The 15,405-nt window shown below is 33.5% G+C and overlaps 1 protein-coding gene across 1 annotated transcript in view; it reads left to right on the top strand.

Annotated features, from left to right (window-relative positions):
- LOC145284506 (DNA excision repair protein ERCC-6-like) overlaps positions 1-15,405 on the top strand; it is an 83,120-nt gene that overhangs the window by 6,955 nt on the left and 60,760 nt on the right. The window contains exons 4-7 of the mRNA XM_080133388.1: positions 1,694-1,808; positions 5,096-5,189; positions 9,860-10,387; positions 12,085-12,286. Of these exons, the coding sequence (XP_079989514.1) occupies positions 1,694-1,808; positions 5,096-5,189; positions 9,860-10,387; positions 12,085-12,286 (939 nt within the window). The remainder of the gene's footprint in view (positions 1-1,693; positions 1,809-5,095; positions 5,190-9,859; positions 10,388-12,084; positions 12,287-15,405) is intronic.

Below are 15,405 nucleotides of genomic sequence, written 5' to 3'. Positions count from 1 at the left end.
AAAGTTGATAAACATAAAATGTAATGATCCTGCCCCCCCCCACAAGTACCAATTTTTAAATTTTGATCCATTAACAGCCCTTTTATCAGGATCAAAACCAACTAAAAAAAGTTTTCTACATACTCCAAGTTAAAAATGAAAAAACGGTAAAAAATGACAACAATAAAAAGGGAACCTGCTTTTTAAATGTTTATATTTTATACGTTACATTTGGGTACATATGTGCGGGGGTCAAATTTGATGGGATATGACTGAAATTTTACAGGCTATATAAGCATAGAAGTCCATCTCTAATGGAGTTTGATTTATATTTTTACGACTATAAGAAGCAAAGTTACGACCGAGCAAAGTTGACGAAGAATATTTCAAAATTGCTAAGACAAAATCAGCATGTATCATCCATTTTCATATAGATAATAGTTCCAGAATTATTTTCATGTATAATATGTAAATATTTGATAATTATTAATTGCACGGAAATTTCTGTAAAATGTTATCTTTTATAGAAATTCAAATCCGTTTAACAGAAAAACGGCTCGCTAAGCGCTAATGCACTGAGCTGACTAAAGTATTCGCTTAAAAATAGAAAACTGTTTTTTCTGCTTTCGTCTTACTAGACTAGTCATTTTTTTATTCTGAGTTTTTCAATTTAAAAAAATTATTTTCAAGTTTTTAAAATTTGATTTCCAAACAATACTGAGCCCAAACTATTTTGTTGTTGTTAACGCTTTTAGTACATGTGTACTTTTAATACACATGTACTAAAAGCGTTAAAAAACAACAAAATGTACGAAGTACATGCGTTTAACTTCTTACGTGTACTTACGGTAGAAAGGTAGTTGTGTACTTGACTTTCATGAAAAACACTCATTTAGCTGAAACCTCTATCAATAGTTTCCTCCACTCTTTATCTGTGTCTAAACGTAAAAGTAGATTCCATGATCAAAGCTTCTTACAATATGGTTGTCTTCAAGTCCAATGTGAATAAATTCTTGATGAGCCGTTCCCCTTAAGTAATCCAATTCATCAAATTTCCACTACTAACGATTACTACGATATTGTCCCATTGATTACCGTACGCTCATTAAACCTTATCCTCGAATGGCCTCTGGGCCTTGATAAGTGCGGTGACTCCTTTGTAAAGAAAAAAAAACATGGTTTTCTGCATGTATGAGACAAGATCAAAATATAGCAATCAATCAAAGTGTAACAGAGCATGTATGGGCACGTGTGAAAATAGCAGCAGCAGCTGAAGTATAGCTGGCTTGCAAAAATATTAGCAGTAGCAGCTGTTAAAGCACGTATGCAAATTAGCACGTGTGTGCGAGCTTGCATCACAAAAAAAGTAGAGAAAAGCAAGTTGCATGCCGAGGAAGATAGATGTGTAAATATGACTGTGAGAAAGTGCTGGCTAGTGTCAGTGTGAGGTGGCAAGGACGGAGACTTTTAAAAGGCTCATGTGTATGCAAAAATAATGAAATGCAGTGTTTTTGAAGAACCACAAGTAAATGCATTTCATAATGCCAAGTCGGATTTTTTTTTTTGTTCCCTTGCGATTGTGCCAGACGGCATGTGGGTCTGAGAGGTTTGAAGTGTAACAACACAGTAATAAAGTAATGATCACGTTACATAAGTAATGCACCATTTGATTCTTTTCATTTAACCGATAGTTTTTTTCTTTTTATCTTTTCAGCTTCGTAAAGCAAGAATTGTCTCGTTTAAACAAAGTGCTGCTGTCCATGAAGGGAAAGGCGTCTGAAAAAGAAATCCGAAAGCTTCAACCAGCAAAACAACAGAAAGAGAAAAGGGTAAAACAAAAACTGACTGTTTTCCTTATCTTGATTGTTGCTATTTTTTTACAGCATTTCAGCCAGTTGTACTCTCTAACCTCATTCAGCTGATAGCCTTCTTGAAATTAAAAAATGGCAATATATGTATCAACTGTCACTTTTGGTATTTACCTTCTCTCTAAGGTCAGTTTAATATTGGAGACCCAGTGCGTCTTGCCAGTCAGGGTGATTTTAAAAAATACCATGTCTATTCCTCATTCAGTGTCAGGACAGACAAAAGCAAATACGTGCAAAGCTACTATTAGCATTACAAATGTATGCTGTATTTTCGTGGACATTGGCAATATTACATACTTAATGTGCTTCAACAAGTTATACCTTTTTTATTTGTTAGTCAATTTTTTAAAAAATTACATTGATGAAAAGAGAATAGAATAAGCATTCCAATGGTGTTAATTTATTTTTCTTTTATGCGTTCAATATTTTTATGCTCCAAGTTAAAAATGAAAAAAAACAGTAAAAAATTACGATAGCAAAGAAGGGAAACAGTTTTTTAAAAGTTTACATTTTATACGTTACATTTGGATACACATGCACAGAGTTAAATTTGATTAGAGATGGCTAAAATTTTACTGGCTATATAAACAAAGAAGTCCATCTCTACTGGTGTTTGATTTTGATTTTTACGGCTACAGGAAGCAAAGTTACGACCGAGCAAAGTTGACAAAGAATATTTCAAAATTGATGTGATAAATCGGTATATATCATCCATTTTCATATAGATAATAGTTTCAGAATTATTTTCATGTATAATATGTAAATATGTGATAATTATTAATTGTGCGGAAATTTCTGTAAAATGTTATCTTTTATAGAAATTCTAATTGCTTAAAGGGAAATGATGACAGTGATGGTTTAGCAATGAAAGACCTATTAGACAAAACTTCAAACACGTTTGGTGCAATGTGATGGTTGGCAAGGCATTTTGTAATAGCTAACAAACAAATCTGCCGAAAGTTTCCCGATCAAAGTCGAACGAAAATTCAATTCAGAAATTTTAAGAATTTTATTTTTATACTTTCATAAACATATATTTACTAGCAGACCGCCCGTCGTTGCCCAGTCATAAATTATGCATAAATATTATATATTAATTAATGCAGATTTCTTATTTATTATAAGCAGAAATACCATAGATATTAAATGTAACATTAAATTATTTTTTTAAAAATTAAGTAAAAAAAACAGAAAGAAAGTGAGACATATGATGGTGAGTATTATGTTTTTTCTAAACAGTTCACTTTTTGTATGTAAAAAAAAGATAAGGCAGTGAGTCCAGTATGATAACCATTAGGCCAGCTTGATGCAGTTTTAAAAAGTGTTTTCAAACCTACTTATTCTTAACATAAGTAATCTGTCATGTGAACAATTCACATATGCACATTCATCAAACAGTTGGCAAACAGATAAAAATCCGATGACCCCCATGTACCAATTTTTCAATTTTTTACCCCTTAGCAGTCCTTTTTTTCTGGATGAAAACTGATTAAAAAGTTTTCCACATGTCTGAATATCTTATATACCAAATTTCAAGTCTGTAGATTAAAAATTCGTTGAGTATATGGGTTGAGAGTTGTTCTCACACACACATATTTTCACTTTTATAGATATATAGATTATTTAAATTTAAAGAAAAAATTATTTTTATAATTTCATAAACATATATTTCTTATAAAATTTCAAATTAAATAAAAACTTATTTTATTAATTTTGTTATTAAAAGTGCAAATAAATACTAATTGTATTATTTTTATCTGTATAATTTTGTTAATTTTTTATTGTGTATTTTCCGATAATGTTCTTTTTCTTATATTTTATTTCAATAAATCGCTTCATTGAAGAACAATAAAAGTGAAGGAACTGATTTGTTTTGTTACTGCTTTCGGTAGCTCCCTCAAATCTTATTTGAATACCGCTCTTTCAAATATCTTTTGAATATTGCTCGCTCGAATCTATTTCAAACATCGCTCCTTTCTGACGTGATTCCGCTTGCAGGCCACTCAAACACGTCTCAAATACCACTCCCTTTCTCTGATGTGATTCCTGGTCTGCACACACATTCTTCTTTTTATAATCTTTCTCCTTCCTTGCTGTGACATCACCTTGCACACGGCTCAGTCATTTGCATACAGCTGCCTTACACATTTGTCAAGGGGGAGTAATGATGGATAATCAGGACAACCTAGAGGGAGAGGGTCAAATTTTTACAAATAAAAAAATTAAATTATATTCGCAGAGCTTAACTAAATTGTTGTATACCATGTTTAATCACCGATGTAAACATGAAAGCCCTGTCTGAATAGTTGTACACAGTTCTTTTTTCTTTCTCCTTTGACAAAAAGATTTATCTCGAAAATTTGGGAAATTCACAACACTTAACATCTTAAACGATATATTATATTGGTAAATAAATATATTATAATTGAAAATTATTGAAATTTTTTCAATAATTTTCATTCGTATTTTACTTCATTAGCTCATGTCCATGGTGTAACAGCGCGTATAAGCGCATGTGAGAAATTAGCAGCAGCTGTAGGATAGCTGGCTTACGAAAATATTAGCAGCAGCAACCATTAAAGCACGTATGCAAATTAGCAAGTGTGTGTGAGTTCGCGTCACAAGGAAAAAAAAGAGAAAAATACACCACGTGGTCGAAGAGAGAAGTAAGTTCCATACCGGGGAAGATGGACAAGTAAATACGAAGGTGAGAACGTGCAGCCCTAAAACCACTAGAATTTTGGCCATTGTTGACGTGGTTTGTTCTTTGTTGGCTGGGGTATGATCCTGTGCAGTTTTAGGAGTTCCACCCTCACAGGATTTACCTTCTCACCCTTTGAGAAGAGGTTAGTTTATTGCTAATTGCCTCAGGCACTCCTACCAAATGCCCACAGGGTTGCTCAGGCATTTTTTGGGCTAAGTTTGCTCTTTCTCTATGGTGCTGGATTTTTAAATCCCACTTTCCCGCCCTTGTGTCACATCTTCTCGTTGTGGTAGGGAAATAAACATCAGAAATGGTATGACTTTGACTAGCCCACTTCGGCTGTTGGTATTGGTTTCCCTATTTTTTTTTTTTTTTTTCTAAAATCATGTATTTACAAGATGAACCACATGAAGATCGGCATCAACTGTGATGAAAGTAGTGCTATGGAACTGACTAGATTTGAACTTGCCACTCCAGGTCGTCGGTCAGTATCAGTAGCCACTAAAATAACCTTGTATGCTAATTTTATTTGTTATATTTACAGATTAAAGAATTAAAAGCAAAATTAAAGGCCTTACACTTGAACGTATATGGGCATGCGGATGGACTTGACGCTGATGATGAACTTGTTCAACAAGGTAATCCTTCTTATTTATATTACATCACTCTTCAATGATATCCAAAACTTTCTTTAGGAAAAAATACTCCATTAGTATTTATATTAATTTTCAATAGTGTAAAACAAATGGTAAAATACAAGGATTTTAAAAAAATTTTATTCATTGTAACACATAAACAAAAGAAAACATAGAACCATATAAAGTTATACCATTTAAGCTGACAAAACAAACTGCATTTTGGACTAGCTACCAATTTACATTTGTTATTGTTGTACCATGTTTTTGGTAATATGATAGCCTACTATAACATATTAGCAGGGAGACTTGATATTGACTGGAATTGAATGAGGATGAACAAATGTTTCACCCTCCCATACTTTTATTGTCGTTGAAATCGGTGAAATCGCCCATTTTTGAATCAAATCGATGGATTATCGGCTTAGTTGGAAACCCACCTCACTGTACGGGGAGAAAGCTTCACATGCCTTCCCGCAGTCACTTAGTCCACAATATATTCTAGTCTACATTGCACTGTAGAGAACCTACCATTGATTTTATAAAATTATTTTTATATATAATGGCTTGAATTAAAGTTTAAAATGCAAAAGTCAAGTATCATGATTCATTTGTGTTCTGAACAGAAACATTAATTTCAAATGTGTCTCTGTCATATCGAACAACCTAATGTTGATTTTATATGCCTGGCCTTTCTGTTTGTGTGGTGATAAAATTTCTCAAATGCACTCGTGATGTTAAGCTGTATGTGGTGTAAATCGGGCTTCCATTTTTAATCAGATTTTTTAAATCATCAATTTTAGATACTTATCGGAAGCATTCTGATATGATACATATCTAAAAACACTCCCAAACATATCAAGTCATTTCTGTTAAATTTTTAAAAAATTGACTCAGCCGTTTCTGAGTCCTTGGGGAACAAACTCACGCACACACACACACAAAATGCCTTCTATATATAAGTAGAGATTTTATAAATTACTTAGTTATAGCATTTAAGCTGACAAAACAAACTGCATTTCTGACGAGCCACCAATTTACATTTGTTATTGTTGTATCGTGTTATTAGCAATATAGTAACGTACTATAATATACTTTATAAATTACTTAGTCTGACCTAGATGACTGCTATTATGAAACATTTTTAAAAATAAAAATCAGCATGGGGGATAACTCCTATTTTTAATTAAATAATATAATAAGTTGTCTATCTTACAACTAAAATATTTTTTTTTTTTTTTTTTTTTCTGTATAAGTTTAAACATATGCAAACAAATAAAAGCTGAAAACTGAAATGACTTCACTCCATCCCGGGCAACACCTGGTAGATACAACTAGTATATATAGATATATATGTTTTGTTACTTATATTTTCTTTACTGTTCTACTTTGACCCATGTATTTGGGGATTTTAATGTTCACTACAGTCATACTGGCTTGGTTTCTTGGGCTATATAGACACTGTTGGTAAGAGCACACAATTTCTCTATTGTGCGTTCCTTTTCACAGACTATTTCTTTCCTGACTCGCCTTTCGGTTCACGAGGATCAGCAAGCCTTACTTCTTGATCTATTCTTAACTGAGGCTTGTGTAACAAATGCTTATCGCTCACTCGAGAACACATTTCATATTATGATGATAGGGTGATAACAGGGGATATCACTCTACATTTTTAACCCCAACTGAAGAATCATTGCTAAAAACAACAATATACTACAAGATACATCAGAGACACCCCATGGAATAGTACATTTTCTCTTCTGATCTCTTCGTGTGAGGTAACCAAGTGGGTCAAATCAGGCATCCCATGTGGAAATTCAGTAGTCTTGCAGAATTTGACCCAAACCCTTGAGATTTTCCATCAGTTATGGCTCGGGCTCAACTGGCAATCACCGGATTAAGCCGAGCGTTGTTCAAATGTTGAAACATTAAATCGACAACTTTTTTGTTTTTGTTTTTTGTATAAAAAATATAATTTTTAAAATTATTTTTTGGGTGATAGGGGGGGGTGTATTTTTTTCTGTTTATTTTTTTTACATTTTTTGACAAAGAATAATTTGTAAATTTTCTTGAAAAAAAAACTTTTCTGTACCTTCACCTAACAATTTATGGTTATCATAAAAATCATACATATTTTCTTATAAAAAAAAAACAACTTTTGCTTACATAAATAAAAAGATCTTTACTGCCAATTTTCTTTAAAAAAAAAAAAAAATGTAAGTTTTCTTGAAAAAAAACTGTACTTTCACCTAACAATTTATGGTTAAAAAACTTTAATCTTTTCTTGAAAAAAACAACAACTTTTGTTAATAAAAAAATTGCAAAAAAAATAATAAAAATAAATAAGCAATACAAAATGCAACTTTTCTTGGAAAAAATAAATATATATATATATATATATATATATATCAAGTAAATTTAAAGTAGGTTTTTATTTATTGCATTTCTATTTTTTCCGGTTTGCTTGTTTTGAAATTTGTCTGTGTCTGATACTTTGCTTGGCTTAATCCAGTGACTGCTAATCGAGCCCAAACCATAATTGACGGAAAATCTCAAGGATCTTGGTCAAATTCTGCAAGAATATCAGAAATTCCTTAGCAAGCCCCCACTCTCCCCAATGGTTCACATCAACAAGTGCAGTTGCTATTATATGGAAGCATTTCAAAAATTGAACCACCACAAATCAAATAGACAAAAGTTTATAACATCAAGAAATCATTGTAAGTGTGTAATAGTTGCAGCCAAGCGAAGGTATACTAAGATGATCAGAAAATGCATTTAGTCGCAGAAATTAGGTACTCATGATTTCTGGAAAACTTATAATATTATCGTGAATAATGAGCATTCAACAATTTCCTATTATCTAGCTACCATGAAGTCTTCTTCACAGCAACTGATAAGGCTGAACTGCTTGTCCAGAGATCTGTACTGAACTCCACCTTAGATACTACAAACAACTCCCTCCCAAATCTCCCACTGCAGACAGAAGCTAAACTTTATAAATTAATCATCACTCCCTTTTCCAAGTCCGAGGCATCATAAAAACCCTTCATACCTCCAAAACATGTGGGCCTGATGTTATCCCTGCTAGAGTAATAAAGAATGCTCTGCTGAACTGGCTTCTGTCCTCTTCAAACTCTACAATAAATGCCTTGTAGAATCTAGATAACTGGAAAATTGCCTCTGTAGTACCATTGTTCAAGAATTCTAGTGAAAGAACTAATCCTCCAAAATTATCCTCCATCAGTCTCCTCCCTCTCTTTGCTAAAATCATTGAATCATTAACCAATCTAGTGATAGTCTGCTATCTTGTTAATGTCAAACTTCTTTCTGACTAACAGTATGAATTTAGACAAGCTTTTTCTACTGCAGATATACTAATGGTTATCTTTGAACGCATAATTAACTATTTTCCCATTATAGGCCAGATGACTGGAGTTCTATCCTTGGTAGAGCCATACTAAAAAATGGTACTTAATGCTTCCTTGCTAAGATTAACAGTAAATGAAGCAATTCAGATAAAGGTTAATAGATTTAGGTTTTTGACGTCTGCCTTAACTTCAGATCAAAAGGAAATTTTTTTTACATATTTTTTCATATCAAAGAAAAGTCGAAAATTATTTACATTTTTTTGCTACTTATATTATTATTTGACCCGGATTTTTGTGATGTTGGGCAGGGCGCTACTGATTGCTGATGAGAACCGACAGAAAAAGTCAAGTTTTGATCACAGACATGACTGACAGTTGATGAAAGCAACGCAATAAGGGAGAATGAGGAACCAGCCTTATCAGTACATACTTAATTTATATGAGAAAAATTTTTTTTTTTTTTTTTTTTTTTTTACAAAGGAGTCACCACTTATCAAGGCCCGGAGGCCACTCGAGGATAAGGGTTAATGGGTATACATTAGTCAATGGGATTATAGTATAGTAATCATAGGTAGTGGAAATTTTGTAAATCGGATTATTTAGGGGGACGGTTCATCAAGAACTTGTTTACATTGGACTTGGGAACAATCAAATTGTAGTCAACAGGAAAACAGAAGAGAGTTCCACAGGTATGCAGTTCTAAGAAAGAGGCTTTGTTCATGGAATCTACATTTAGGTTTAGGCATAGATAAAGAGTGTGGAAAATTATTGATAGTGGTTTTGGCTTGACAAGTTTGGAAACAATCGGTTTGTCTTCATCATAAATCACATTGATGAAAGCTACCTTCCACTTCCCCCTCTCCTCCATCTATGGTATTGACAGCCAACAGTCAGCAAAAAAATAAAAAGATTCCAAAAGAAATAACCTCTTCTTTGATAATTTTACTTTTCTAGAAGTTTTCTTACCAAAAAAAAAATGGGTACTTATTTGTTTTTTTGTGTGATTTTGGTGCAGGCACAATTGACTGCTGATAAGAACCGATAGAAAAAGCCAAGCTGTGATCAGAGAGGCCGGGAAACTTGATTCAATAAAAAATAACAAACTTGATTCAAAGTGTAAAAAAAAATTAACAAAAACCTTAATTGTAATAAATGATTTTATTATTTTTCGTGGTTTTACTCTGGAGAAGTTTAAACAAAAATGATTTTTACAAATTTATGAGTGATGACTTTTGAGGTCATCCGTGGTACTATAGATTCTTTATTCTTTTAATGCTATCATTCCATTTTTTTTTTTTTCAGAAACACAAGAACTATCCATTTTACATGAGATGTTGTCATTTGGAAAATCACAACAGGAGACCGAACAGGAAAAGATGATCAGAACTGGAGAGATGACACCATTCGGTTCTGTAACGAAGCCCGCCAAAGAAGCTCCGAAACGTATCGCACTGAGCACTGAATCCCTCTTTGACCAATTCTTGATGGAGAAAGAGCAAGCCACGCAGAAAGCCAGGATGTTGTCAACAACAAAAAATAAGGAAAAAAGTTCAAGTTCCACATCGTCTGTTCCAAAACAAAAAGAATCCTCATACCTACAAGATTCTAGATTTTACCCAAACAATTACAAAAAGAAAAAACTTAATCGATTTGATGAACGTAAAAAAATCCAGCATGATTCTCCCACCAAGACGAATGATCCATTACCGGCAACAATGGTAGACGATGATAATGACAGTGACAGTTGCTTCCAAGAGAGAAACCGATATAAGGATTGCCGTGATGGTAGAGGTTATAACGATAGTGATGATGACTGGCTGCCTGATGTGCGTGAGTAATCTTTTGTCTTTTGTTTTTTTTAACGACCTTTCATATCTAAAGTCTGATTTTCACAAATAAATGCATGTACGTTTATTAATATCCAATGCCTCCGTTCAGTCTCAAAATATAAAAGATACCCCCGTAGGGGTAGCTGCACATATAATTGTGAGGCAAGGATTGCGCAATCGCCAACCACGCCCCTCTCCTGAATCGGCACTGTTTGGGTCCAGTGGCAAGGAGAGATGAGATAAGCCGAGAGAATATACAGCACCTGGAAGCCCCAAATGGTCACCCATTTAGTACTGACTAGGTTCAACGTTGCTTAACTTCGGTGATCCAGCGGGAACCGGTGTGTCAACATGATTATGCTGTACATTCCCAAAACCAAAAAAACTTCTCAATGATTATTGAATAAGAAAAGAATGTTTTATTTATTTGCGGGCTATTATCCTCATCTTTATAGTTGCTGTTTCACGATGTTTTGGCCAACTATTCCTCTGGCCTTCGTCAGGTGGCTAACTGTGACAGGATAGGAATGCTGAATCTCTTAACTGTATCCACAGTAATTACTGTCTTCCATAGTTGTTATCATCTCACCACATTTTGGCCAACTAATCCTCTGGCCGACTCTGGGTAGGTTGTAAACCTCTATCTTCCAACAATGCTCACCTGGAATTTGGATTTATAAGACCAAAAATCAAACCTTGTTTGCCCTTCAGAGCCTGTGGCACAGAGGATAGAGATGTTGAATCTCTATAGTTCGAGGTGAGTATTGTCTGAAGATAGGAATAGTTGTCCGAAACGTGAAACAACAACTATAAAGATAAGGATAACAGTCCATAAATAAATAAATAAAATCTACAAATTACGCATCTCAAAGAATTTCAATAATTAAATAAGAAAAAAAAATGATCAGAAAAATGTAATAAGAAAAAAAGTACATGCACAGGGGAGGTATAGGGGTGAGAGAAAAAAGTGAAGAAACCGATTTGCCTTGTCACCACTTCCGGTAGTAGACACACCGGAAGTTAGGAAGTATGTTAGCTGACTATCACCCTTTAGAATACAAAATTTGTCAATGAATATCCGTCTAAATGCATTTTAATGAAAACACAAACCATTTTAGCTATTTTTTGGTAATTATTCACAGGTCTAAGTCTTTGAAATTTTCACAAAATATGAAGATGTATCTAAATTTTGGAGATGCAGTAAACATCAAGATCATGTCTTAATTTAAAGATCTGACATCTGTGCGTGTGTGTGTGGCCGATTAAAACTTTTGAAGGAAAAACAAGACAAACACAATGAATTTTAAACTGATTACAATATTCAATCATTTATTTTTCCAACAATACTGGAAAAAAATGGTTGTCTGGTTGTATGAAGGAATGTTGTTAATGATAGTTTTGTTTGATCTCACAACTTTTCGATGATAGTAGATGTCTGGATGTTCTTCAGTTATTTGTTTCTCTGAAAATATTGGATCATCTGCAGAAGTAAAGAAATATTTTAATAACAAAATTTTTTTAGATCAGGATTGATATAATATATATAATTTCAATTGTTTGGACTATTGTTCTCATCTTTTGGCCAATATAACCTCCGACTTTTACCAAAATTTCAGCACACTATTAAGAGTTAATCCACTTACAACAGAATAATCCCTTTTCCTTTATATCTAAGTTTAATCTGTTATCTATTTTCAGCCGTACCAGTAAAACGTGGGATAAAGCGGAAACACCCAACATTGAAAAGACAAAGTCTCAAACAAGCTGGAGATATTAGTTGTTCAGAAGATGAAGATGAAGATGAAGAAAGTAACCAAGGCAAATGTCGCTTAGCAGGAAATTCTTCCATGAAGAAAACACAGGATGATGGCAACTTGAAATATTACAAGAATAGATTAAAGTAAGTTTCTAGAATATTTGTTGCTTAGTCTACCCAGCGCAAAATTTACATATTAGCTAGCATGTGGTTAAATAATAAATTGTTAACTATTCTGTACCTTTAAAAATAGATTGTTTTGTTAACTATTCTGTACTTTCATCTACCTATTATTTTGGTTGAAGTCATCACTAGGGCTAGGACAATAGCATATTCTTTTCATTGTTTTGACTCTCGAGTGTGTATCTGTTAATACCTTATATGCTTTTATACAGAGTGATGTGGTTCTCGGTTGATTAAATGTGTCGGATATATACTTGAGCATCAAAACAATGAAAAGAATATTCTGTTGTCATAACCCTAGTCATCACATTGCTGTTCAAACTCACGACTCCAAATTTACCTGTCTGAAAAATAGGCCTTTTATTTAAGTTGGCAACTTAATTACCCAAAACAAAAACATTACTTTTGCTGGATACCCAGCCATGTCAGACTAAAACGAAAAAAAAAAGCTGATAGAGCTGCAAAATGAACAAACTCAACATGAAAGCACACTGACTACAAACCACTAATAACTTTATTATATTAAAATAGCAAGAACTATGGAACTCTTGCAAAAACAATGAACTTACCAAATTAAACCCACCCTCAAAGAATAGGCAGAATTTAAAGTCTACAACATGAAAACGACAAGAAAAGAAGTAATAACACCCTACTAAAAGATGAAAAAGCACCAAACTGTACCCCTGTCAAGAACCCTACACAGTGAAACATATCCTAACAAACTGCATAGATTTAAATCAAACACAAATAAAATACTACCAAGAAAACAATCTGAAAGACATTTTTAACAAAGTTGATCCCAAAAACCTCTTTAGAATTTGTAAAAGAAACAAAGTCATGCAACAAAATATAGCCAAAAAAAAATCATCCAAAAAATACAATATATCTATCAAATAACATATATTTAGAAAATAAGAAACAGTGAATAAATAAAAACACAAAACCATTTCTCCAGCATTAAATAATCCAAAAGGGTTGATATACTGGTAAAATAAATCAACTAAATAAATATTCAAGTCGGCAGCATCTCGTTTACATATGAGGTAATGAAATCTTGTTACTTCATAAGAACTACCAGCATATAATTAGACACAGCAGCTATTATTTAGTCTCCTCAGCACAAGATTTACATATAAGTTAGCATATGCCGCAAGACTAAAGAGACATGTAATGAAGAGGAGGGCCTCTAAATTATAAGTTGTTGCTAACTTTTTGAGATGAGGATTAATAATTTGTATTATTTGGATTGGTCACAGGGACCTGCGGCATAACAAATAAAGTATTAGGTAAAAAATTCAGTTGTACATGACATTCTTCTAGAGGTTGAAGGTTCAATCCTCAGTACAAGTGACACTTAGAATGCAACTGCGGATTACTTAAGACTTCTATTTGGTCATGGCTGATGGAACAAGAGCATGCTATCCTCATGGTTTAAAGTGGTTGAAATTCTGTGCAGATTTGAAAGTTCGACAGAAAGTTTCTAGAGTTTGACAAGATAGAACTGAAGAAGGTCGGAGGTTACATTGGTTGAAACATAGCATGAATATTCTAAATAGTATTTTTGAATTAACTTCCGTTCATTTAACGTCAATTTTCCCTTGTTCATTGGTCAGACATTCTCTCATATCATGCAAGCTCACTCTCCAGTTCTCACAATCAGCTTTTTCCAAATTCCATTCTATGCTGTCCTGTTGAATCACTTGCTTCCAATTTTTCTTTGATCAGCTAACTTTTCTGCAATACAGGACATCCATGTATCTGCAATGGTTTATCCAAAAAGATGAACATTCCATATAACCATACCAGCATAATGGATTAATCTTTAAGATAATGGATCCATGCTGGGCAACCATATTGTTTTCAGTTTGTGTTTGGTTTGGTTTTGTTAAATTTCACATTGAAGATCCATATGATGATGGATCTGTCATTTGCGCTGCAGACAGGCGAGAAAGGGCTGAGCGAGAATCTGGCATTCACTGCCATGTATCATGAGGCTCCTGACACAACTGTTATACCATATAACCCGGATGTAGAGAGGGACAGCTTGCGATGTTATCAAAGGCAACCCCTCACAAAATTTGGTAATAGTCAGTTAATGTACTTTCTAACTTTTAGCGTGTCTGCTACTGGAAGTGATAACAAAACAAATCCATTCCTTCGCTTTTTTTCTCTCACACCTCTATCTCCTCTGCATGTACTCTTTATTTTTTTTACGTTTATGTTCCAATCATTCTTTTTTTATTTAATAATCATTGAAAAGATTTTTGGTCTTATTTTAATTAAGAATAAATAATTCTTAATTGAAAGTAGTTTTTTTTTTTTTCTAATTATTGAAAGCACTTTTTGCGCTCATCTTTTTTTTTCTTTTTTAAGAATTATTGAAAACACATTTAAAAATGTTGATTAAGAATCATTGAAAACATATTTAAAAATGTTGATTAAGAATTATTGAAAACACATTTAAAAATGTTGATTAAGAATTATTGAAAGGAACGACTCACAAAGTTTGACCTAAGCTGCCTTCACCCTTGTGGCCATACGGAGTTCAGATTCATCACCTGCACTGAGCATGTCAAATAGAAAGAAATACAGCCGTAAAGGTGAAAGCAGCTTAGATCAAATTTTATGAGGTGTTGGCTTTGATAACATTGCGAGCTATCCATCTCTGCATCTAGGGTAAGTGATATAGCAGCCGTGTCATCACAAAAGATTTATGCATGTAGCTTTAAATACCTAAGAGATCGAAAGAACCCATGTGGGATGGAGGGTCTGACTTTTCTTTATATATTCCTAAAACAATGGAATTTCGACACATATTCAGGTTTGGTTATTTTTGTTTGAAGGCATATCAACTCTTTTCAGGTTATTTAATGCCGAATCCAGTGATTTTGAAGAAAAAATTTTTGATAGAATTTATTTGTTTTTTTTGTTTTTTTTTTCAAGTCGGTTTCTATTTAACCCATAGTTGGGACCCTAACAGGTACTACCACTCCGGGTCAGAGTGGACCTGGGAGCTATGGCAATTAAGGGGTGGTTCCACACTCCCCAAAGCCCCCAAGCTGGGACCTCACCATCGGATA

This window comes from Euprymna scolopes, chromosome 9 (assembly GCF_053919585.1).
Source record: "Euprymna scolopes isolate OS-2025 chromosome 9, ASM5391958v1, whole genome shotgun sequence".
Classification (NCBI taxonomy): domain Eukaryota; kingdom Metazoa; phylum Mollusca; class Cephalopoda; order Sepiida; family Sepiolidae; genus Euprymna; species Euprymna scolopes.
This window is presented reverse-complemented; position numbering and strand designations above follow the sequence as displayed.